The sequence below is a fragment of the Cynoglossus semilaevis genome, chromosome 13, assembly GCF_000523025.1.
Source record: "Cynoglossus semilaevis isolate Cse_v1.0 chromosome 13, Cse_v1.0, whole genome shotgun sequence".
Taxonomy (NCBI): domain Eukaryota; kingdom Metazoa; phylum Chordata; class Actinopteri; order Pleuronectiformes; family Cynoglossidae; genus Cynoglossus; species Cynoglossus semilaevis.
In genome coordinates, this window is record NC_024319.1 from 11,910,083 (window position 1) to 11,934,432 (window position 24,350).

The 24,350-nt window shown below is 40.3% G+C and overlaps 1 protein-coding gene across 1 annotated transcript in view; it reads left to right on the forward strand.

Moving 5' to 3' along the window:
* Positions 1-3,319: 3,319 nt before the first annotated feature.
* Positions 3,320-24,350, forward strand: part of LOC103388616 (CUB and sushi domain-containing protein 3) — a 189,517-nt gene continuing 168,486 nt past the window's right edge. Inside the window, exons 1-2 of the mRNA XM_025061476.1 lie at positions 3,320-3,896; positions 18,240-18,462. Coding sequence (XP_024917244.1) covers positions 3,719-3,896; positions 18,240-18,462 — 401 coding nt within the window. The 5' untranslated portion in view covers positions 3,320-3,718. The remainder of the gene's footprint in view (positions 3,897-18,239; positions 18,463-24,350) is intronic.

Sequence of the window (24,350 nt, forward strand, 5' to 3'; positions counted from 1 at the left end):
ATGAAATCGATGAAAATCAAAGAAAGGCAGACGAGATGCCAGACAGAAGGAGTTTCTGAGGTTTAAGGTTAAAGTTCCTGCATGATCTGGTTTGCAGGCAAAAAAACACACCATTGGATAAACACTCTATCAAACTGTACATTTTATTTAAAACATTTTGTTTCACATAAATCATGCTGAATTTCCTCCAGACGAACATAAATCCAGGTCCATCCCCTGGTACCTACTTCTTGGTGTGCACAGATGCACCCACCAATCCTCCCTCACCTGCTCACATTCCCCGTGCCCCATGGGTGATGTAGGTAGCAGATCCAGGGCAATTGAGCAGCAAAACACAGCAGTGGATTAGCAGCTGTGTGAGGGAGGCCAGATCCAGACACATTCCTCTGAGGAATTCTAGCCAGCTTAGCCGACCCCAATGCTAACTCTATCAACTCTCCACCGGCTACATTTGGCCCCAGAACCCTCAAATACACACACACACACACAGACGTAACACACAAACAGAGGCACCGAGATTTCAACTTAGATAAATGCCGAGCTTACGGCATCACAGCAGGCAGTCGGACAAACAGCCCTGCACATTTATATTGAAGGGCACACATGTTAGATACACTGTTAGTTATACATGTGCATGCACTCATAATACACACATAATACACACGACAATGTGTGTGAGCCTGGGTCTGAAATTCTCTTATGGACACTGGACTCCTCTCAGGTGTCAGGTCTCTTATATGTTTGCTGCTAAACTAGTCATGTGTCCCAGGATTCATGGCTACAACAGTGTGTGCCCCCCTGAGGGAGACACAGAGATGGGGGCTCTCTTGCTGACTGCTCAGTTGGCCGGCTGGTTTTTCTAGCTTTTAGGTTAAAGGTCATTTTGATGTAGTGACTCGTGTGTGTGTGTGTGTGTGTGTGTGTGAGAACTACATGTAACACACGGTTCACCATTTCAGTGCAAACCAAAGGGTAAGCGTTTGCACAAGCACGCTGCAATACTCATGTAATGCTTAGTCACGTTGGCTACAGCAGTGCATGTGCAGTAGAATAGTGCATGATTGGAGGGGACGCACACACACACACACACACACACACACACACACACACAGAGAGACACACAAAAGACAGAGTGTAGTGTGATTACTCATCAAGCAGCTAGCAAGAGCTGGTGAAAGACATCAATACTAGTGAAGCCCACTCCCCTGGGTCCACCTGTCGATTACAGTGGCAAAGACAAGCTGCCTGGTGCCTCAATCCATTCCCACCAGCCCTTCACCGGGTCTGTATGCATCTGACGAATTCTGGTGCCAGGAGGGAATGAGGGACCTTCCACTGCACAGTTGTATGTATGAGGTGGTTCATTTCCACTGCATATACCATTGAGATAAACAACCATTCAGAAACGTAGTGCGATACAAAACTATCACTTATGTGGTCTGTTTGTACGGCTAAAATATAATTGAATGTACACAAATGTATGTGAAATTAAATTAAATTAAAGTTTTGAGCTACTCTATAGTTACAGGATAAATACCTAGAAGGTAGCTCGAGGAAGATAGAATTATTCTCTTTCTGAGATAGATCATGTTTTTCTTATATTTGGCTAAAAGGACAACAATCCCATCACCCTCTGCTGCTTCGTAGTTGCACACAATTAAACCAGGATCAAGCCGTTTTCCTCCAGAGGTTGGAGGTTTGTTCTGTAAAACGGACTCACCTAGGACTTAAAGCAACGGCTCAAAAAAAAAAGGCAGTCTATGAAACAGTATTGCACTTCCCAGTGTAATTAACAGGTCTTTGTTTCTCCTTTAAAACCACAACACTGCCGTGATATTTCAAATAACAAGCAGAAGTCTGTAACTTCAGCTTTACTGTTTATGAGCTGTCCATGGTGCTGAAACAGTAAAACCTTTTCTCTTCCTGGTTCTTCCTCCAGTTCAGAGTCAGCTTCTAGACTGATTTATTAGGTTTCCCCGTAGAGGTACCCAGCTGACTTCATGCTAATAAATCTCTCCGGCGATAAAGCACAGGATATTGATTTCAAAGCAGGCCACTGCAACGATGATTATTAATTTTCATTAATGGGAAATATTCATTCTGAGAGCTGCTGAATGCATATGCTTGATTTTGACCTATTTTATTTTCTATGTGAAGCTTATGACCTCACAGAGGTTTGTTTAATTTGTGGATATAATATATAAAAAATAAATTCAGAGAATATACTGTACTAATAAAAAAGAAAAATAAAGACGTGCTTTTAACCAAGGATTTCCCACTGATCCTCTTTCTGATTATGGTAGAGAGAAAATGGTGTTGTTTCTATGTGCAATCACGGCCTCTCACTTCACTGCTGCCTTTCTTTTTCTCTGCCTTTCAAAGTTGAGGTCAGTGACTTTTCCGAAGCTAGATGGCAGAAGAGACCCACTGCATCCGTGCTGCGTGTGCGCCGTCATCGCCCTGTCTTTGCATTGCAAATTGCCCAGACCCATCACTACCAATAATGACATCGATCCATCTCCAAAATGAAAATCGGAGTTATGGTGGGAATACCTACCAGGCAGGCTTCTTTCATCAGCTTTCTGGATGGGACGCTGTCTGTCTGAGACTTCCTACGTCTCTCATTCACTCCTAAACACGTTCCTTCTCTCTCCACGTCTCTCCTTAGTGTTTCTTTCCCTCACTCTCTCTTTCTCCCCTTCTTTCACAACAACAACAACAACAACAACAACATACTCCCACCCACCTTTTCATTCATTTCACTCTTTTTCCCCTTTCTTCCGTATGTCTCCCATTTTTCGCCTGTATCCATTTTCTCCCTCACCTGTCACACACACTGGATCCCTACCTCTCTCTCTCTTTTGCAGCTTTAACTTCTCTGTTTCTTTTATTCTGTTTCCCGTTGTCGTTCATTTGACTCCTGCTTCTCTAAACAACCTTCCCCTCTTTAACTTCCACCGTCTCCCCTTTTTCTGCCCCCCCCCTCCCACACACAAATGCATGCTGTCATTAACAGAGTCCATTTCTTAGGATTTACATTCATCCCGTGAACCCATCCCTCCTTCACCCCCCCCCCCTCTGTCCCCACTCCATGATTTGTTGCCCACACAGCAGCCACATCATACCCACACAGGGCGATATCCTTCTACGCACCCCCCCCCCCCCCCCTCTGTGCCCTCTCCCTGATTTGTACCCCACACAGCAGCCACATCATACCCACACAGGGCGATATCCTTCTCAGCACCCCCCCCCCCCCCCTCCCCCCCCCCCCCCCTGCCCCCCCCCCTCACCCAGACACACACACACACTCCTATCTCTCTGCCTCTCTCTGCCGTGGTTCAATTGCCGATCGATGAAGGCAGCATTCAAATTAAAGTCTCCTCTCAGAGCTTTTAGCCAGCCTCGTCTGTAGTGATTTTTTTTCAAAGGGGGAGAACTGAAAATGTTGAGAGTCAGATGCAGAGAGCGCACCGTCACAGCTTCTCACACTTGATGCCCCTCTCAGCAGAGATGGTTGAGCCCTCCTCGTCCAGGTTGCCGTGGTCCTCTCCTAAAATTCACTCCCTCTCACTTCTCTCCTTCCTATCAGCTGACACAGCTCGGCGGGCGGCTCTGCCTGTCTCTCTCCTCTGAGAAGAGAAGGAAAACGAGAGAGAGAGAGAGAGAGAAAAACATAGGCTTCTTCAGCTGACACACACATGCGTTACAGTTTGAGACCATGAAGAGGACGCACACAGACGGATACTACGAAGGATCTATTGAACCGCGGGACGTTTTCAACAGGAGATGTGTTAAATGTGGCCGCGGGGACTTTGTTCAGGGCAACGCAATGAGGATAAGGACGGGAGTTGTTTTTTGGAATCTTCTTTTTTCACTAATGGTCACTTGTGTGAAAGGTACGAGCAATGATCCTGCACTGCAGCAGTGATCCATGGTTTCTGATGCGCTTTTGTGCACCCCAGAGTGTGTGTGTGTGTGTGTGTGTGTGTGCGTGCGACACATTTAACGATACAGACGTGCACAAAATAGGCTCCCACCACCAGCAGCACCATCAGCAGCGGCACCTCCACCACCTCCACCACGGTGCGCTGGATGGAGTTTTGCAGGGACGCGTCTCTCAGCGGCTCAATGCGGGCTTTGACTGAGGCGCTCAATAGATATTCTTGCGGTACACTATGCCTCTTCTAAACGCCGACGTGAGCTGCTTTGCTTAGTAGGCTAACTAGTGAATTGTTGAGGCGCAAGTGCATGCACTGCAGTTTTCCATCCTTCCTGTTAGGAAGCAGTCGTTTATTTAGACCAAAGCCGGTCGCGTCATCTGTTTTTTTTTTATTTTTTATAATGGCTTCAGTTTTCCAAATATGAGCTGGGATCAAATCCCACTCTTGCGTCAAGGCAAGTGCAGACCAGAACTGTTGCCATGAAGCGGTGAGAGGGGGGCACCAGGCAATTAGTCTGCAAGTAATTTGTCGACCGCTGTTTATCGGACTTGCCAGTGCAGACAGGTGTTAGGTGGGCTTCTTAGTATTCTGGTGGCTCTTTCTCAGGGTCTGATCATTTGAATACTCGCTGTAGTTGCTGAGGTAACCGCTGGATCCTTGCACCCCCACCTTCACCTCCCACCACTGCCTTTTGCTGAACCTATAGAATATTTATTTCTCACTCTTTTTCCCCCCACATTAGTTTAATTTTTATTGGCAGTTTTTGTCCTTTTTAATGAGAGTGTGAGTGGACTATCTCATGTCCTGATTTACAAAAGTATTGTGATTCAAACTGCTGCCTCCACTCTGTCAAATCAATTGTTGATCATTCGTTAATTTTCAATGTCCCGTGACCTTTTAATATTTTGGGTAAATGGAAATAATTCTAAATTAAATTAAATCATCTGACTTTTTATAAGAAGTTGATTTAAAAATTCAAAAACAATCAAATGTTATTCTGAATTCACTGAGTCGATTACTGCTCTGCTCTTACACATACTGTAGACTCACGAGTACAACGGTTTACATGCAGATTTAGCAGATTTTTATGCCTGTGTGTTGGGGGGCGGGGGGGGGGGCAATATGGTGAGCAGCAGCACACGGAGGACCAGCGCCCAGGAAGAGCTAGATGAAGTCGAGCAGAGTCGGTCACAGTTGCTGTTTCATCACCACCCACATTGTGGCAATGTCAAAGCTCGAGGCCACTGCCAATCCTTCTAGTTGTGTTAGTTATTAGAGCGCCAGCCAGGAATGGGAAAAGGAGGGCAGGAAGAAGTCAAGAAACGAGGTGAAGAAGGCATGAGTCTTTTAACAAGAGAACGAATGAAGGGAAAATAGTGAAATAGTAGGAAAGAGCTATAGAACAGCTGTTATTCCTCAGCTCTGACAGTTGACACAATGTTTGCACAGGAGTAGAACAATATCTCCTCTCTCTGCCCTGTGACTCACTTCTCCTGCTAAGATAATGATGCTGGGGAAAAAAAGCCACCTATCTATAGGTTTGTGCAACTAGAAGTGGCTTTTCATTGACTAGAAATGAGATTATTTTTGAACCCGGATGCTCTGTGTGTCTAGGCAATGTACAGTTCTGTTTCACACACACACACACACGGTTATCTCAGCTACAACTCAATTGGCTGCTGATACCGTCATGGGTTTGTGAGCATCACTGTCTCAGTTTGGGAATTATTGGAACTGCAGTGTGATCAGGAGGACATCATTTGTGACTTTGTCATTTTGGAACGTCAGCAGGTGCTCTGTGCTTAGCCAACCATGTTCTGATTGGCCTGTCTATTTAAACTGAACTGCTGGTAATCTGTGGCATTTTTTAAAATTCCTTTTTTTGAAAAATTGCAAGGTGCCGCAACTGAATGGGCATTGTTGTGTTTGGAAATGTTGGGTTTCCTGCTGGCATGTAGGAGGTTCTTGGTTCATTTCCTTTTTGTTATTAAATCCTGTTGTCTGTTGCTTCTGGTGCAGAATCTCTACCAAATCACTGTGTGGACTGTTGCTGTGTTGACCTCAAATGAAGGGTCAAGTCCAAAGTGATTCTTCTTCTTCAGCAGAATTGCATATGCATAAATCAATAATGTTGTAGCAGAACACTCATCTTGTTCAGCAACAGATTCAAATCTCTTTGTAGGAATATATGCGGGGGGGGGGGGGGGGGGGCAACTCCACATTAACTCTACATTAGGCTATTGTGTCATACTGTAGCAAAGATGTTAAAACAGTTAAAAACAGGATCCAATTACACTTAAGAGTGCCTTTAATGGGGATAAAGAAGGAAGTCAGACTGATTAAATGTCAAACTCATTGAGTTTCCACTTCCACATGTGACTTTTATAATAGGAAACACACAAAAACAGATTGTTGACACCTCCTTACAGTCTTTGCCCACTGCACAACATTAGAAAAAAGTTTTTCGACTGTATTACTCACACTTTAATTGCCGTTAATTGGCCGGGTTCTGAGGTAATGAAGACTTTCTATCAATCAGATTGCTTTAAATAAGGTGGAAAGGCTGCTCAGGGTAATTAGGATTACAATTTGTCTGTGTAATTACACACTATCTACAGGGATTGAGCCTTATTCCGCTGCTCGACAGCTTTTTGATCCTGAGAATAGAAGAAGGAAGACGGATGACATGACGACGTCGGCAACTGTGTTAAAAAAAAAAAAACAAAATTAAAATGAGTGAAGAGGATGTACCATTCAGATTTGGCATATGTTGACCTATCAGCACTGAGCAATGACACAGAGGGATGGCAAAGTGACTAACAGAGTACAAGATTACAGACATATGGAATATATGTTGCTGAAATTAGAGTTCAGAGATATTTAAGTTTGTGTGAGGAGGAGCTGAGGAGTTTGAGTCAGAACTGATTTTGTTGTTCAGTCAGAGGTTCCTGTGTCATAGAAACCTTTAAACATTGTTCCATAAAATCACCTGGGTCCAACAAACTGAAATGAACAACACCACATTTCCAGGACACACGACAACTGTTTTACTCTGAGGATTTCTGATGCCTCTTTTGGTGCTGACATTTCACTGGATGGTCCTAGTGGTGTACCAGAGTAGCACTCAGCACAAGAACCGGTCTCGTTTCCAGGGCTTCGGCCTCGGAGATAAGCACTTAGAGGAAGCTGACGTAGTCCTGTCCATATTGTAGAGTTTTGTGGTTTGAGCAAGTTGACTTTAAATACAAGCTGTTCTCTTCGGGGATGGAGAATTGGGCACATCCTGTCTTAAGGTAGAAAAATAGCTCACACTTTGTTAAGATTAAATGTGCCGCTGTGGTTTACGGAGGAGCAGCCTCGCTCATCAAGGAGAGAGATTCAAAGCAATCTGTCTTTACTTCCAGTGCCATTTTCAGAGGAGATGAACACTTTTGATTAGTTTTGCATTGTCCTGCCTAAGATCAGACATAGTAAGTTTAAAAGTAGTCCAGTACTTCATTGTTCTTCGTTATAAAAACCCAAATGTATTCTTGTAATGCTCACTAAAGTAGCACAGTTTTCATGCATGTGGATGTTTTTCTTTTCTTTTAAGTATCCTTGATAAGAACTCAAGGATTTCCTTTATATCTATAGTGTTATTCACTATGAGCTGTTTTTTTTTTTTTTTTTTTTTTTTAAAAATTTGTGACGGCCGAGAAGGGGTGAGGCCTAGTGATGGAAACACAGCAGGCTGAATTATACTGCTGTTAAAAAAATATCCTATTGATTTTTTAAAACCTGCTTTGCTGTTAAATTATTACCTATTACATATAATCCTTTTTTGTAGTAGTTTTCCTCCTAGTCGTTTTAGTTGAAAAAACAGTGTCTGCTGGGCATAATGGGAAAAAAATGGATTGATTAATTATCTTATTTTAGCGTTTCATGCTGTGCTCATTGGCCTTTGTTGCTCGCCTGTGGAGCTGTATTTATTAAACCACCCTTCTCATTCATCTTTGTCCATTGGTAGTTAAAAATCAGATTAAACCAGGCCTTGATTGCAGCGTCAGGGACATCTTTTGTCACTAACACAAAGGAACAGAACCCTGTCTGCGCCAATATCAACTACAGAAACTACAGAGTTGGCAGAAAATACAAAAAAACTACCTGCATCACGAAAAAAGGGAGAGGGAGAGCAGGTTTAGAAGTGTTGTAGAAGTGAAAGGTCAACAAGTGGAAACCAGAACTGTAGGCAGCTCCTGACTGGTCTTATCCACTGTTCCTCATCATTGTACTGTAGATCTGAATGATGTCGATTTTATGGTGAACATGGCGGACTCGTCTTTCAGCTGATCAGATGATTGCTTAGAACATTATGTGCTTCTCACTTTGTCCTCTAAGTGGAGTTGTGACAGTGTCGTAATGTGGATGGCTCGAAATGTGATGTTGTTCTGTGTGTTCTACCTACAGTGTCATGTCAGTTTGTGGTTTTATTTAGATCACATTGACTTCAACCAACCCATTTATATCACACTTTTAAATGTGACAACTTAAATGCTACTGCAGTGTGCCAATATAAATATTGATCTATAGATTGTTAGATTGTTATTGTTCCTCAGATGTTAGTGTTATCCAAAACAGCTTGCAATAAAGGGAAGGGAGGGGTGGGTGGTGGGGAGCAGTGTTGGAGATTAACATTACAAACACACACATCTACAGTTAAAGAAAATGCTGAAATGATGCTGTTTCCACAGGTGCAGCCTTTTGTACTTTTGCTGTGAGAATCTCTGTGTTCAGTTCTCTTCCCAGTCCAAAAAAATGATGATGTAATTTGACACTTTAAGTGGTTATGAATGTTTAAAAAATCCTTTCTTGGATAAATAAATCACTCCAACTACTTTTCTTAACTTCTAATACAAACAATCAGACAGTCATCCTGTTTGGTCTGGCCGTAAAGTGGCAGGAAATATTTACTCAAACAGTAGTGTTTGTCTTCAGATGGAAAAAGACAGACTCTCACGCCCTAATCTTTTTCTTTTCTTTCTGGGGGAAAGTGAAGTATTGATGTTACTGTTTGTTTAGAGAATTGGAGGCGAGAGAGACAGGCATCTGATTAGATGTGGTGTTGGCACTCACTTTTGTGTTGTACAGCAGCTCTCGCAGCGGTGGCCTGGCATCAGGTGTAATATGGCTCTGTAGCACATTGAGGACTTATTGGTGTTGTCTAGCTGTAAAACACTCTATCTGCTGGGGATGCAGCAAAGGCACCGGCAACATCTAGACCTTTGGAAGCCGCTATTATACTTGGCCACGCAGACAGGCGGCCTGTGTTGTTTTTTGTTGTGCGACGGCGGTGCGTCTGGAGTGCTCATTTGTGCATGTGCCAGCTGTGTTTTTGGTGTGTATTTGATTTAAGTATTTTTCACCTCAGCGGTTGGCAATTTAAAAACCGGCAAATGGAATATTTCAGTGCCCTTTTCCAAATTGCAATGACACACTCATGAGGTAATAGTCGTTCTGTAGAAAGCCTCTTTTCTGTTTGTGCTGTATAGAGCCCATTTCCCTTTCATCAGACATGCAGACAAGCACAGTGAGCGGCTGTGATTATGCACATTCCATCAGTGTGAATTGTGAAGGTTTCACACGACACAGCTATGCAGATAAAAACCTTCGCTTTCGGAACGTCACTTTAGGATTTCTGTGTGCTAAGGTCACAGTTTCTGCCCTGGCAGTTATCACTGTTGTTCTCCTGCGTGTCTGATGAAAATTTTTTTTTTTTACTTCATTCCATGTTTTGGGCATCAGCCAGTCACGGTTGGTCTGCTCTGGAAGAAAACTGCTTTAAAATGGACATTTGATGCCAAAGTGCCTTCAGGGTTTCGGTGCAAATGCTGTATAGGTGTTTCAGGATTATCTGCTTACTCTTTAAGTTCCAGGTTAGACAACAAAGGTGTTTTATGTCGCCACATGAGTTATCCAACAACACCCACTCTGTGAGTCAGGTGATGACGTTAATCTGTTCCCTGTAGCTCCACCCGTACACTTGCTATCTGATATTTGCTTTTTATTTGCTGAAGATCTGTTCCCTGTAGCTCCACCTGTACACTTGCTCCTGCCCATCTGAGCATCTGATATTTGCTTTTTATTTGCTGAACTGTTATCATGTACAACCCAAGAGCTAGACGCACCACGCTAAATAAACACCAGCTATGTTATGTGAACACTAGAGGCTCTAGAATAAGGAGGAGACAGCACGTTAGGCCGCACACCTTTGGTTTGTCTGCATGTTTTTTCAAAATGATGTTGAAATTACAATAATATAGTATCTACAAACCACTGAAAAACGTCCAGGTTAATTAGACCACTGTTTCTTAACGAGCAGTCGTTTGTGCTGAACTGGGAAATCTTGACAAAGCTTATACAGAAGACTAGTTTTTAAAATGGATTCTTTACAAGTGTGAGTGTTTGTTTTTGTGGTTTTCCTAAGTTTGGCAGCAGATGAAGCTTACCATCGTGTGTTTGCTAACTTTTGTTTTGCTTAGTAAGGCTCTATCGTTCCAGCCAGTGCTCTGTGTCCTGGTCCTGCCGATGGATATCTCTATATTGGCTGACCGGCCTTTGAGGTCAGTTGTAAATCAATGCAAGTTTTTTTTTGTAATTTAACTCAGATTGGTGCTAGTGCCGTTGCCTGCTCTTCGCTTTTGATTGGCATCCGCTGAAAAACAAGGATGATAAATATGTGCTACCCGCCAGAAAATATGCCATGAAAAAAGCTTTCACCTTAGTCTGCCATGAGGAAATGATGTATCCAGTAGCAATAGAGACAACAATGTATGCCAAAACAGGGATTTTTGAGAAAACAAAATAGAGCACATGGCTTATAAGCCTGTTGATACTGGGCTTAAGACTTGTTTGAAGGAAGATAATGTGATGTAGGAAGGATGAAGGCAATGCACTATTCATGAATGACTGGTTGTGCAAGTGGTGTTCAAAGCAAAGCTCAAACATCTGAGATGTTTTTCAGTCCTGCATTAGACTGTGAAAGAAGCAGCTGTTCAAATTAATTCCATTCAGATAACAACCCCACTAGCTTATAACTGCGATGGCTTTTTTTGAACAATATACTTGAAAATAAACAGGAACTTAAACGTTAATTAACTTCAACTTATATCTATATATATCTATATATATATGAATTTAGTTAAAGGTTCATTTAATACTCATTTAATAGTAATATGGCTTTAAAATCAATTCTTTGACACAGAGGGAGCCAGTGAATCATTTAAAGTCCCTGCTGTAATAAGCCTCACCCTCTTGCTGTTAGTCAAGAGTCCTAACTGTGACATTATGAGCCTGATTGATTCCAAAACACCTGCATGGACAGAAAATCTTCTCTGTTTCAATATAGGCAATTTTGAATATTTATTGGACGTTGACTATTATCCTGTCTGTTTGTAACAAGGAGGAATGTTGTAAAATGTAAACATAAAACAGTACGAACGTGTAGATGTGGAACAGATAACACCTGAGAAATGGATCCTTGAGGAGACAAGTCCCCTCTGAAAATAAGATTAGAATCAGTTTAGCACAGTGGCAGAAAGTCCCATCGACTTTTCCACTCTGTCAGGCGTATCTCACAGACAGCCATGTTATAAGCAGAAATCCAATAATAGTCCTATTGAAATATTTGATGCATCAGTGCTTATATAAATGTCATTTAAAGCTACTGCAGTCACAGTGCAGCCGGGCGACTGAAATCTAGCGACTGAGAGGCATTTAACTACAGAAGGAGCTTTTAGAGACGATTGAATGGAACCATATTTAACGAGAAGCCTTAAATAAATAAAACTGATTATTTATGACAGACTGTACAAATGTGATAATAACAACAAGGCCTTTACAGTTTGGTTGTTTGTGTTCATATCAAAGCCATCTGACCCGAACTGCATCTCGGTAAATTCCCCAGAGTCCAGACATGCATGTGTGAGAGCAGATAACGAGCGAGTGAAACATAAATACGACAACACGGCTACAACGACACATAAGCTAGCCTTTAATTTATTCATGAGGTCTGACCATTGAGCAGGACGAGCTGGTATATAGTAACCACAAAGGCAATGGTTAAAGTCCCAACACCTCCAGACCTTGCGTGTCCTTTGGCAAGACGTTCAACTTTAAGTTGCTCCTTACAGCTGTGCTGACAGTTTGATTGATGTGTTATACAAAAAACGAGGAAAGTACATAGTACAGAACTATGTACTTTCCTCTCTATTTATAACGGAATGTGTGAGTGGGTTAAAGAAGTCAATGGTAAAGCTGTAGTGACTATAAAATCTGAAAAGGTAGCAAAATAATACGGTTCGTTTACCATTGCAACATGCGCTTGGAATATTAGTGTCATTACATATTAGTGTTTTATAGTTGCAAGAAAACACTGTTGAATGAGTTTTATATAGAGAATCATAAATGGCCGCTTTAGAATTCAAATAAAATAAAAATCTACTCTACCTCCATTCTATTGCGTGGGTGTCTAATGGCATCTTAGCTTTATTATTCATCTAAACATTTGTTTAAAGACAAAAATTAAAAATTAAAAATTATTAAAAATTAGATTATGACTGCTTAACTGAATAGCCTCATTTTTTTTTTTGTTAGATAGTCACAACCAATTAAAGAAGTTGTAAACATTGGGGCAGGGCATTATTAGTCTAGTTCAAACTAGTGACACCTATAAACCATGTCCCTTGATAGCACATGTTGCTACTAATGCTGCTAAATATAATAATCATAATCAGTCATAAGTTTGTGCTGAGAGGACTTTTATTTTTCACTTTTCTCAGCAGTAAGTCTTAGGGACCGTCCACAGTAAAAATACCTTTAAATGATTCAAATTTTAATTCTCTACAGACAAGGACAAATGTGGGAAGGATGGGAACACTGGATCTGCAGTATCTTCAAGCTCTCGTGCTACTGCACCGTGTTACTGATGGAAATATCCACATGGGCTTCTACTTTTTTCCAGAAATTGTTACTTAACACAGTTTGCTTCGGCATCAAAAAAGTAACCCCCCTCTGAGATGGCGTCATTCAAATGGGAAGCCGTGCGTCAATTTTGTAGAGAAATGTTTTTGAGGTCTCTCCACTCAAGCTCATCTAAAATGAACAAAAGACCCTTGAAACCTGTTCTGAAGTTGAGTGAGTCCAATACACGTGAGAGTCTATGATTATATAAAAACACAAAGTAGACTGTTACGAGTGATCGCTGCTAAACCCATGGTTTATTTCCACTGTTGGGCTAAACTTTCACTTGTTGAACTATACTTGGTATGCTCAGTATATTCTATAAATTAGACTGAGTGGCAAAGTATTAACACAATTAAGAATTTGCATTTCCACACAGTGTACCGCCCTCTCTGTAGCCGCCCACTGATATCTGACCGTCGTTAATCTGAAGGTGCCCAGACTCTCCTCACCCCTTGTTGTATGTATGTGACTGGCTCTACTGTTCATGTGAAGAAAACGTAAGCTGTTTTTGTCAAACCTGTCCGTGTGGCTGAAATTAATCTTCGACACTGTCATGGCAACATTCATTGTCCTGTCTCCGTCAGTGTAGTCCCATTATGGTGTCCAATTAATATGGACATTAAGTTCCTCCACACAAAGACCTCAGAGCTGATGTCCTCCGACTATTATACTCCCCAGACATGTTATTAATAAAGAACCCCGGCCTCACTCACCACTCACCGGTATGTTCTGTAACACAGCTGGTCACATGGTCACTGTTCACAACACAATATTTTGTCTTTTATTCCAAAACCGAGAGACACGTCAAAGCTGCTCCACAAACAGATTAACTCCAGACTTTGTCACCAAAGACGTTTTTTTTTGTGTGAATGCTTTATTCAAGAAATGAAAACTTATTTTTTTCTTTAATATCACATTGTGCACTTTAATCCAAAGGATTTAGAATATATCAGCCTGTTCTCCTGTGGTTGTAAAATATTACTTTGGATGTGTGCGCGCTGCCAGAGAAACAAGGGACAATAGACACTTGATAACGGATGAATGCAGTACAACAGACAGCAGATAAGTTCAGTGCAGCTTAAAAACAATATAGCAAATGGAACAGAATAAATCTGCTAAAACTCGAGGCTTCATTTGAATTCAACAGTTTAACTTCCTGTGGGAAAAAAAAAGAAAAAAAGACATTGTCATTGTTCCTTCCTTCCTGCAGGACCTGAAGCACCAGGGAACAGGTTGCACTTGTGAATGTTTATTTTCTGAATCTGTTTAATGGTGGCCTGTTCTATATCGGTGGTGGGGGCGAGCGATCTCCTCCCACCGTGTGCCCAGTCCATCATCATCTTTGTCCCTCACCATAATCTGAATGGCAGTAAATGAACTCCCCTCCTCCCCTCTGCCTGCTGCACATAATGACTGTATTTCTCTTTCGAACTTTACTTCATATCTGCAGCAGCACCAGTGTGACATAACATATTAGTTCTTCTCATGTTTATAGGGCACCAACACATGGACTGCCTAGTACAATGTTATCTTTAATTTTCTTCTGCAGCCGGGGTAAACTTTAAATAACCAATTCAGTCTGCAACAAATTTGTTTAGTCTCTGAAAATAATAGTTTGCACTCTATGATGCATAATGCATTCTTCCTAAAAAAAAAAATCAATCTTATTTACCATCCACACAGGGCAAATAAAGCACCGTGGTTCATTAAGCGGATCATTCTGCTCAAATCTCAGTATTTGCCGCAAAGGGATGGGAGAACCACATTCATTAGTCTTGTTTTTGTTTGTGTACGTGAGACGCGCTAAAGGGCCAACAAGAAGCATAAATATGCATGATTCCACGCACATGCACTTCAGATTGACAAGGGGAAATAAGAAAAGTCTTCGTGGTGGTGGGAGGCAACCTCCAATTTCCTCTCTCGGTGTTTTGCTTGGCAAGTGTAACAATCAGTTAGAAACAAAGGTGCGGTGCAGGGAAAATGTGGTGCTTAAGTGCGGGTCTGAAAGGCCGGTGGTATGTAGCTATTTGAAGAACAGCTGGGATCATTCATGAGCTGTCTGTCAGCCAGTCAGACTGCCTGCTGAGGCCTCCGTTTCTTTCAGACTCGCACGTTACAATACTGATTCATTGTTCTGAACTCTATTTTCCCCACTGCGAAGTCACAGCATGTTATTAATTTGGTTTCCCGTCACAGGGCTCCAGCATGGCATCAACACGAAATCGGAAGAAAACATGGAGAATTGTGTTTTCCCGCGGTAGTGATGACGGAGGTCAAAGGAAGTGACCTACTGTAGCAGTAACAGTGTAGGTGTGAGTGGTGGATACAGTCAGACTGCAGGTATAAGACCATGTTGTCATTTTTCTTTGAGGTTGCAGAATAAATGTTTACAACGGTCTTTTTATAGGCAGTGCTTTTATGGAGATGACAGTGTTTAACAAATTACAAGCTGGAATTCAAAGCGTTGACTGCAGAAAAGGGAGCAGCAGTAGGAGGCAGTGGTTGTCGGGTGAAGAAATGAGAAGGAGGATTCCAGAAAAGGGAAAAGCAGTCAAGAAACAAGTCTGAAACGAATTGTCTGAGGAGGCAGTGAGTGAGAAAGGTGTAGGGGAGAAAGAGAAAATAGAATAAAATCTGAGGGAAATTCAAAGTGGGACAAGAAAGCAGATGGCAGGAGAGAGCTGCAGGAAAGTTAGTGATGAAAGTAACTCTCTGATCCGAGAAGAAAGAATCTGGAAAAAGTCACAATCAAGGATAAAGAAACGTCAACAATGAGCATCTGCTTCACACAAACAGTGTCGAGGAGTTCACACAAGCGGCATTAGTCTGAACACAAGGCAACATTTGTCGTCTAATGCGATAGAAACTGAAAATATTTCTTGGACTAATAAGGCTCGGTGGATTCTGCTCATGCTGGGGTTGTGGTACAACTTGAAATGATGAGGCAAAACCCAAGATTAAAAAAAGCTTCAGTATTTTTGCTTCGTCTGTGAAAAGTGAGTCGGCCTGAAATTGATTTTAAACTCTGCCTCTTTTGCCTGGCTGTTGCAGGGTCGCTTCATTAGCAGGTTTGTTTAACGTCAGGCAGCTGGTTAAAGGCACACAAAAATATGATGTTAAAAAGCACAACACCGTTCAATTTTTTACTCTCTCTACAGTCTTGGTTCACGGGGGTCAAACTCATCATCACCCGGGACCACATCAGAAACACTGTTACCATCGAAGGGCCGGTCGTAACTGGAAGACTGTATAAATGTCACAACTTCAAAAACATATTATTATATGTTTCTGCAAGAGATTGTTCATTCAAGTTAAAAATATTATACATTGATCTGTGTAATGAAAGAAAACTGAGTTTTTCTCTCATCGTCATGAAATGCATTGTTTTAGTTGCAGTTTCTGATCATTTTACGCTCCGAAGCAGCATAGACTGTGTTATAAGGCAATTAAGCACTTTTGTTTAACTGCCACACTTAGAGTGGGCCACACTTAGAGTGGGCCACACTTAGAGTGGGCCACACTTAGAGGGCTACATTTGGCCTGCGGGCCTTGAGTTTGGCACATGGTCCAAGTGTATGAAACGTTAACAGTGCGTTGTAAAATCTGTCTGCTCCATAGCTTTTTCGTTGGACCTGAAATGTCTTATATTCTGATAAATCATTTGACTCGGTTCTAAATACATAATAAAACCATGACTCAGTTTACAAACAACACAGCACGCACTTCCTCATCTCATCATAGTCTATGTGATCTCAGTGTCGTGAATTAAGCTGAGAAAGAAAGCCTGACAGCAGGTGGGCTCACCTCCACTGACACATCAGCATTTTCTCATCTAGTCCAAGGTCACGTTGTAACATTAATGTGAAATTCTTACATTCTTACGAACATTCTGTTTGGTTTTCTGTTGAAAGGTGGATTAAGTCAATTTTTCATTTTTACATTAGAAAGGAAAAACATTCACAAAAAAAAAAAGAAAATGTCCCTTATTAATTTTTTTAAATGTTAACACCAATGAAATATTCAATAGCTTGGCTTCACATCTATTAAATAGAATCAAAAGAAGGAAAAAACAACAACAACTAAGCATTTCAAATTCTGTTTGTGCAGAAATAAGAAATGTCATTTCCTCGTTGGATGCTCAGTTTATGCCAAATCCTGATCTAAAAAAAAACAACAACAACAACTTGTAGACTGAATTAAAGTGAAGTAAAAAACTGCACATCGTGGTTTTACATTGTGTTAAAGAAGTGTAAATACATGAACGAATGGATCAGTAGAGTGTATGTGAATACAGTGATTTTGATGTGATAAAAATAAAATGTCTTTCCTGTATATACATATTTATAACTTAATAAATATTATAATGTTTTTTTTTTCTACTACAGTAAATGAGTTGTTGCTGTTGGTGTGTGAGTGTGTGCATTCGATGGTTTTGTAAGTAAGATTATTGTTGTTATATTTTAATAATATAAAGAAGAATTAATTTACCTCACACAGTAACCTGGGAAAACAAAAACGATTGAATTGTTGAAAACTGTGTGAGATGAAAAAACTGCCTTTGCCCCGGTCATCAGGATTTTTTTAGACTTAGAACTGACTGGACAGAATTGATGTAGACATGTGTCTGCAGTTTTTCTTCATCAGAAGCAGTTTTAAAAAAGCACAAATTATTTAATTAGGTTCTTTAGTTTCATTGTACTGTAGTATGTAGCGATTAAAAACACAAACAGAACGAGAAATGTCCTTTCAGACGCTGGGAGGAAAAAATGTACCAGAACCAAATGACTATTTGCTACGAGCTACATATGTTAAACAGTTCTATTGTCTGATTATAAATACATTATCAACAGCACTTCAGAGAACATTGATTTAAAGCTTGAACCAATACTATTTTGTACAAAGTACGTCATCAAAAATGTACGCTCACGCAGTGCACCTTCAGTGCCGTTGAGTTCCATGAATGCCAGTTACAACAGCATAGTAAAGTTGTAATGGAGGGTAAGGGTTCATGTAGAAATACTGCAGGGCACTTTGCCTTTCTCTCACACCTTGTGCTCGCTGAGAACAATTTATTTTCCCCAGAATTTGTTGTGAGCTGAATAAAGATTGCATGTGAACCTTCTACAGTGCAGCCTGTTCTCTCCTGGAGCAGCGTCTCCACACACCCATTAAAACAGAATTATTTATTTAATGCTGTTTGAAACAGGTGAAAATAAACATGGAGGTTTTGCCTCTGTTCTCTGCTCTTGTCTGCACTGTGTAAGACTTGACGACAACTTCTGTTTCTCCTCATCACAGGTTTCATCCATACATGTGGAGGCACTTTAAAAGGGAGGAATGGGACGATAGAAAGCCCCGGGTTTCCATATGGATATCCAAATGGAGCGAACTGCACCTGGGTAATTGTTGCCGATGAGGGCAACAGAATTCATATAGTTTTTCAATCTTTCGCTGTGGAGGAGGAATATGACTTTTTATCTTTGTACGATGGACATCCACACCCAGCTAACTTCAGGACGAGGTAAGACTCAATACACTGACCTGCTGTCAGTCATACAGTATATATGGATGGAAAGAGTTAAATAATTTCATAATGTACTCATTATATTTTCATCTGAGTTCGTGACTCTACAGAGTTCCACTACTGATGTTTCTTTAGGTCGGGTTTTAATAAAAATGCAGTCAACTGGAAGCTGGTGTTTTATAGGCTGCGAAGCTCTGTTAAAAATGGGCCGAGGTGGAGTGTGTGGTGTGTACACCACAGTGATGACTTATTGTATTCCCTTCTCAGTAACAGATGGTTATTTCAGTTAAAACAACAACCAACATTTCTGTATTAAACAGATTTGTTAAAACTGTCGTAGTGTTAGACAACAGCTCAATAAAACTAAGAAAAGTCAATGGAATTGGTGAATGAAATTCCAACTAAAACAGACTCTTAAACTCTGTAGCACTATTTTCATGTATTTAGCAAATAAACACACAATGTTGATTAAATAGGTGTCAACAAAAAAGTGATTTGATGAGGTTTACGTCTGTCTTTGCTCTTGATGTTGAAATACCTCCAAACTGCTAAAATACAGGAGGAAAATGTGCAACGTTGGATGAACAGTGAGCAGTGGGTAGAATACTGGTAGAAGGACACCAATAGTGTTTGATATTATTGTTTGTTAGATTCAACACGAGATGATTATATTTCATGCGGTGAGAAAAAGTCCCCGTGTGTTTCTGTGTTGTTCTGCAGTGATGAGTGGATCAGCTCAGTAATCACCTTACTTTATCCAAACTCTGCACTGTAGGAGGCAGCAGTAGAGAACGTCATTAAACACAGGGATTTCACCTTGTTTACTTAATTCACTAAAAAGCCAAATAAATGTTTACCCTAAGGCGCTTCTGCGTGCTTACCAAGTCTGACATTTAGGGTGCCGCAAAAAGGAGATTCACACACAGTCACATGACCTGGTTCCGTAGAGTTGTATTATTTGGATGCATAATGAGGCTTTGGAAAAAGCTGTGAAAACAATTGTGTAACAGTTTTTCCTGACAAACCCCGGGTGTGATTATAACAATCAACATTATTTATTCTGTAAATAACGTACACGTTTCATGATTGTTCAACAATAAGCAAGTTATAATAAGTAAGTTGTATTGTCTGTGATCTTGACGACATTCCAGTACCTGTAGTTGAGTGAAAAAAAGGCAGTGTCACCTCTGTCCCTCAGCCTCGGCCAAAGTGGGCCCAGGGCACTTTCTATTATGATGGCAAAGTGTGGGAATAATTCAAGAGTTGAATCACTGTTGATACTTGAGCAAATGAGTCATTTTTAGATACTTAAAAAGATTTTGTTGCATAATTCTGTTTTTCCAAGGTTCGACTCTAGGGAAATTTTCATCTGTACGCAGGATCCCTGAACACAAGTACGGTGTGTTTTAACACTCAACAGTTCCAGTTATAATAAGTTAAAAGTTGGGTTCAGCTGTTTGCAGGGAGAGCTCTGTGTGTAGTTCATTTTGCTCCAGTCTTTGGGATCCACACTTTTGTTAAATATAATTTTAACCTTGTAAAACCATACTTAGAACTTAGGCCAGAGCCTTTACCACGAGAGCAAATATTACATTTATGAACCAAGTGAAAGGAAGTTGGAGATGGAGTTACTGAGCGACAGAAATGAGGAGGGAGACCTCAGAGATGATGGATGTTGTGAAACAAGGACACGGAGATGATTGGTATAAAAGTAGATGAAGCAGATGATACGCTGTGGAGAAAACAAAGAGAACAGCTCTGTTAATTTCCTAAAGAAAACGACTCAAAATTGCATGCTTTGCATTGTATACTGCCACCTACCTAACGATACACATCCATCAAGAACCACCACTTACAACTTGTCACAAAGAAGAAAAAAAGAGCAAATAACAAAGACACAAGTCTCTGTAGATAAACGTCACTATTAGGTTTTTGGTTTTCTCAATACTGCAATACTTTTCTTCTTTTAAGCTGCTTTGTTTTTTAAGTTATATCACTGCCAGAAGTAGAACAGCAAGGACTGATGACACATATGCTTCATAATCAGACTCATATGCTGAAATAAACACACTGGCCGTTAAATATAACCAGTATTTTAACTGTGCCAGAGCGTTTACTGTAGTGCCAAAAAATGTCTTTAAAATCCAGTGACATTTTTAAAAACTTAGTAAAACCGGTCTTCAATAATTAAATGGTGTTCCTCAATCTTCTTCCACAGCAAGCATAAACCTCGGTGTTTATCGACAGTTATTGTTAACAAGTGTTGGAAATAATGGGCACCGCACAGATGACCCTCACCCATAAAGAAGAGACATATCCCTTTAAGTCCTTGTGTCACAATAAAGGGGTAAACGCCAATATTCCCATTATCCCCCAACGCAGCACCAGTCTCCACTTCAGCAAACAGCAGAGTCTCATTAGTCAGAGGCATGACAGCTGTGTGAGTGTGAGGCGGCAGAGAGGAGAGGAAACTCCAGCATGACCTGTATCACTAACTGCAGTAGGTGCAGCTCCATTCTTTCATGTTTACTGGCTCCGTCTGCAGCCTTCACTCATTACAGTGGCTCGAACCTTCCACTCACTGCAGCTTCAGGATTGTTTCAGAGGCTGGAGGTCAGCCTGTGGTGTAGACAAATCAGACTGGACTGCCATTCAATTAACATGCATGAATACATGATAGACTGTTTGTACCTTACAGAATGTACTTTCTTTGTCAATAATCAGAGCACATGATGGAAAACACTATGGAAACAGTTCTATTACTTTTGGGACAGTGGACAATTTACAGTTGACCACACATTGTCTAAGTTCCGTCTGTTGTAGGACCTGGATTTTAGGTTCTAGATTAGTCTTTGGATTCTTTAGGTATTCTGTATATTTTCTATCCGGTGAATGACGTTTTGAGTGATTGATTTACTTTTTTAAATTTAAAATTTTAAATGTTGCCTTTTTCAGAAATCAATTTTGAGCTTTTTTTTGTGTCATTATATTTATCCATCCTTATAATAATAATAATTAAATAGTCAAAAAAATTCAATAAAAATGTTACAACATTTACAATTGACAATCCATATTGTTTCTAATGAGCTCCACTGTATAATTTCTGCTTTTATTATTTTACCTAATTTTAAACGACACACTAACAACAAACAGTCTCGATGCTCAGCAGCAGCAGCAGCGGCAGCAGCAGCAGCAGCAACCGGGGCGGGGCGCGCCACCGCGCGCACAAATGGCTCAAACACTGTTTTGACATTAAAGACGGCTTCATTTAATTCATATCAGTGCCATGGTATTTTGCACTCTGGTTAAATGTCACATCTTTGACACTTTAATGTGAGTTAGACATAATTTAACGTATTAATTCTATTGGCATAATATTTGCAGTGAGTAGTGTTTTTTTCACAGATGTGGGTTACATCTGTCATAACATGACCCACGTGTTTATAAAAACACTTTGCAGAGATTTAGGATGTGTGTGACCTATTAGCAGTTTTTTAAATTAGATTTAAGCTTGATGAAAACCCTGTGTAAAGATTCTTCTCTTGTTTTTTTTTTTTGCCACTGTGACCAAAGACTTCAGAAGTCAAATTAAAAAAGAGTGCAGTAATGAGTTTTTAAAGAGTAAATTATCTTTTTTTTAATGTGTTTTGATTCTCCCTTACCTTCAGCTGCCAGGTTATGTTTGTATTTCTTAAGTTCTTATTCTAATTGTTTCAACTGAAGTCATTTAATTTGTGTTTGATTTGTTGATTATTGCATCACAGCAGGGATGTTCCTCGGCTCTCTGTGCAGTTGTGACTGATGCATACGTACATGTCTTATCAGCCTGGCTTTGTGCTCTACAATATATTTATAGTTTTAATACTGACAGAATTTATACCATTTATTTTTACCTCAAATTAGATATAGTGGACACTTTTTATGGGTTGTTTCTTACTCATTTATTTATTTTATATTAACTCATTTTCATCATCCTTTTATTGGGGCAATCATTTCTGGCATCATCCCTGCTTTATACAATACATACAAGTTTTGAATTTTTAAATTTGTACAATTTAAATGTATGGTATGTAATGTATGTTTCCCTAACTATTAGATCTCTCTTTCTCTCACTCCCTCTGTCCCCCCTCATTTTGTTCACACCATTAAGTTCCTTTTTAACACATATAGAGATGAATGTCATGTCTATTACTTGACCTTAACTGCACTTAGTCACCGTGACTTCTCCAGTCTCTATTAGAAGCTGTGGCTATGTGCATTAGGATATTACCTGAGCCCACACAGTGATGACTCACACTGAGAGGTGTCTGTAAAAGTTACCACGCAGTCATCCGGGCTTGTTGTATCCGGGAGGACAGATGTAGACAAGTGCATTTGCTTAAGTGTTCGAGAATCTTCTGGAACACTCAAACACTCACTCTCATCCCCAGCTTTATTTTTCTCCCAGAACTTGAGCATTTATTTGACAGTAATGATGAAGGTGGGCAGATGGAATATTGTGGTGCTTAAATACGGAGCGCTGCCTAAGCTACCATATTCTGACCTGTCATCTGAAGTGTGATAAAGTATTTGCTTACAAGGATGTGAGTTTCTGCCCTGTGTAAGATAAAGGCTGAATGTAAAGTGTTTGATACAACAAAGGTCAGTTCAAGGCAGCTGTGTGAAGCAGCTGCTTTGATTTGGAAGTAGTTAAAGTTGCATTCAGGACGCACTTTTTTTTTTTGTCAGACTGAATGAATTATAGTCTTATGATCCTTCGTAGAGCTGCAGAATTCTTATGATGCCAGAAATAAAATACTTAACATTATACATTTTTTGTCACCTGTCGTGGGCCTCTTAGATCAGTGATTCCCATCCACTGTGCCGTAAGAGATCAGGTGTGCTGTGGGAAATTACCCAATTTCACTTAATTGGTTTAAAAAATATTATTTATATATTTTCTTTGTTTGTCAATGCGTGGCAGGCAGCACAATTAAATACTTGTCCTCTAGGTGGCAGCTGATGGCTATGAAAACTAAAAAAAGGAAATCCGAGCTGTTGAAGAAGATTGTTGTGTGTCTTTCTTCAATTGCTGTGAGTATATTAGCGTTGTCTTCAACTAAACAGAACACGATTTTAGTGAATTGTGAGTATATTAAAACCAGAATATTGTTATATTTTATTACATGTACTTTGGTGAATCTTACAGTCAAATTGTTTCCTGTCTGTTTTGTCACTTAATTAAATTACAACACACCAGACAGAACAAATTAAACAAATAAAACATAAAATTTGTGCATTTAAAACTAAGTCAGTAAATATGTTAGATTGTACAGGATTTTTATTTAAAAAAAAAAATCCAGTCCCAGTTTTATTTTGGTCATTGGTCATTCCTGGGTCAGAAATGACAGGCTCATGACCCGAGTTATTGTTGTGGCTCATTTGTCAAGGATGGTGTCCGTGAATAAGCCATGTCCCCTTCACACTTGATTAAGTTTAAGGATAAAGTAATTCAGAGGAAAATGAAAGAAAAAAAAAACCAACTTTTGTTCTCCTTCACATTTTGTTTAACTTTGAGGACAAAGACCACAGAAAAACATATTCAGAAGGCTACTGGATCACTCAAAATCTTCACGACATTTTGAGCACAACAGCCACTTCCTCCGACCGTCTGAGAAAGTGCCTGTTGTGCTCAAAATGTCACAGGCAATAAAAGTCCTTAAAAAAAGAGCTTAAAGGCGTTTAAGGTGTTCTTGCCTTTGTCTAGACAGGTGTAGCACAAAACAAAGTTTCCCAATACTTTGCCAGGTGACAGGTGCACAATTGTTCCTGCCGCTGAGCTCTTCTTTCAGGGTTATTACATGTGAAAACCATGGCAAGGATTGAAAAAAGAACTCATTTATTAT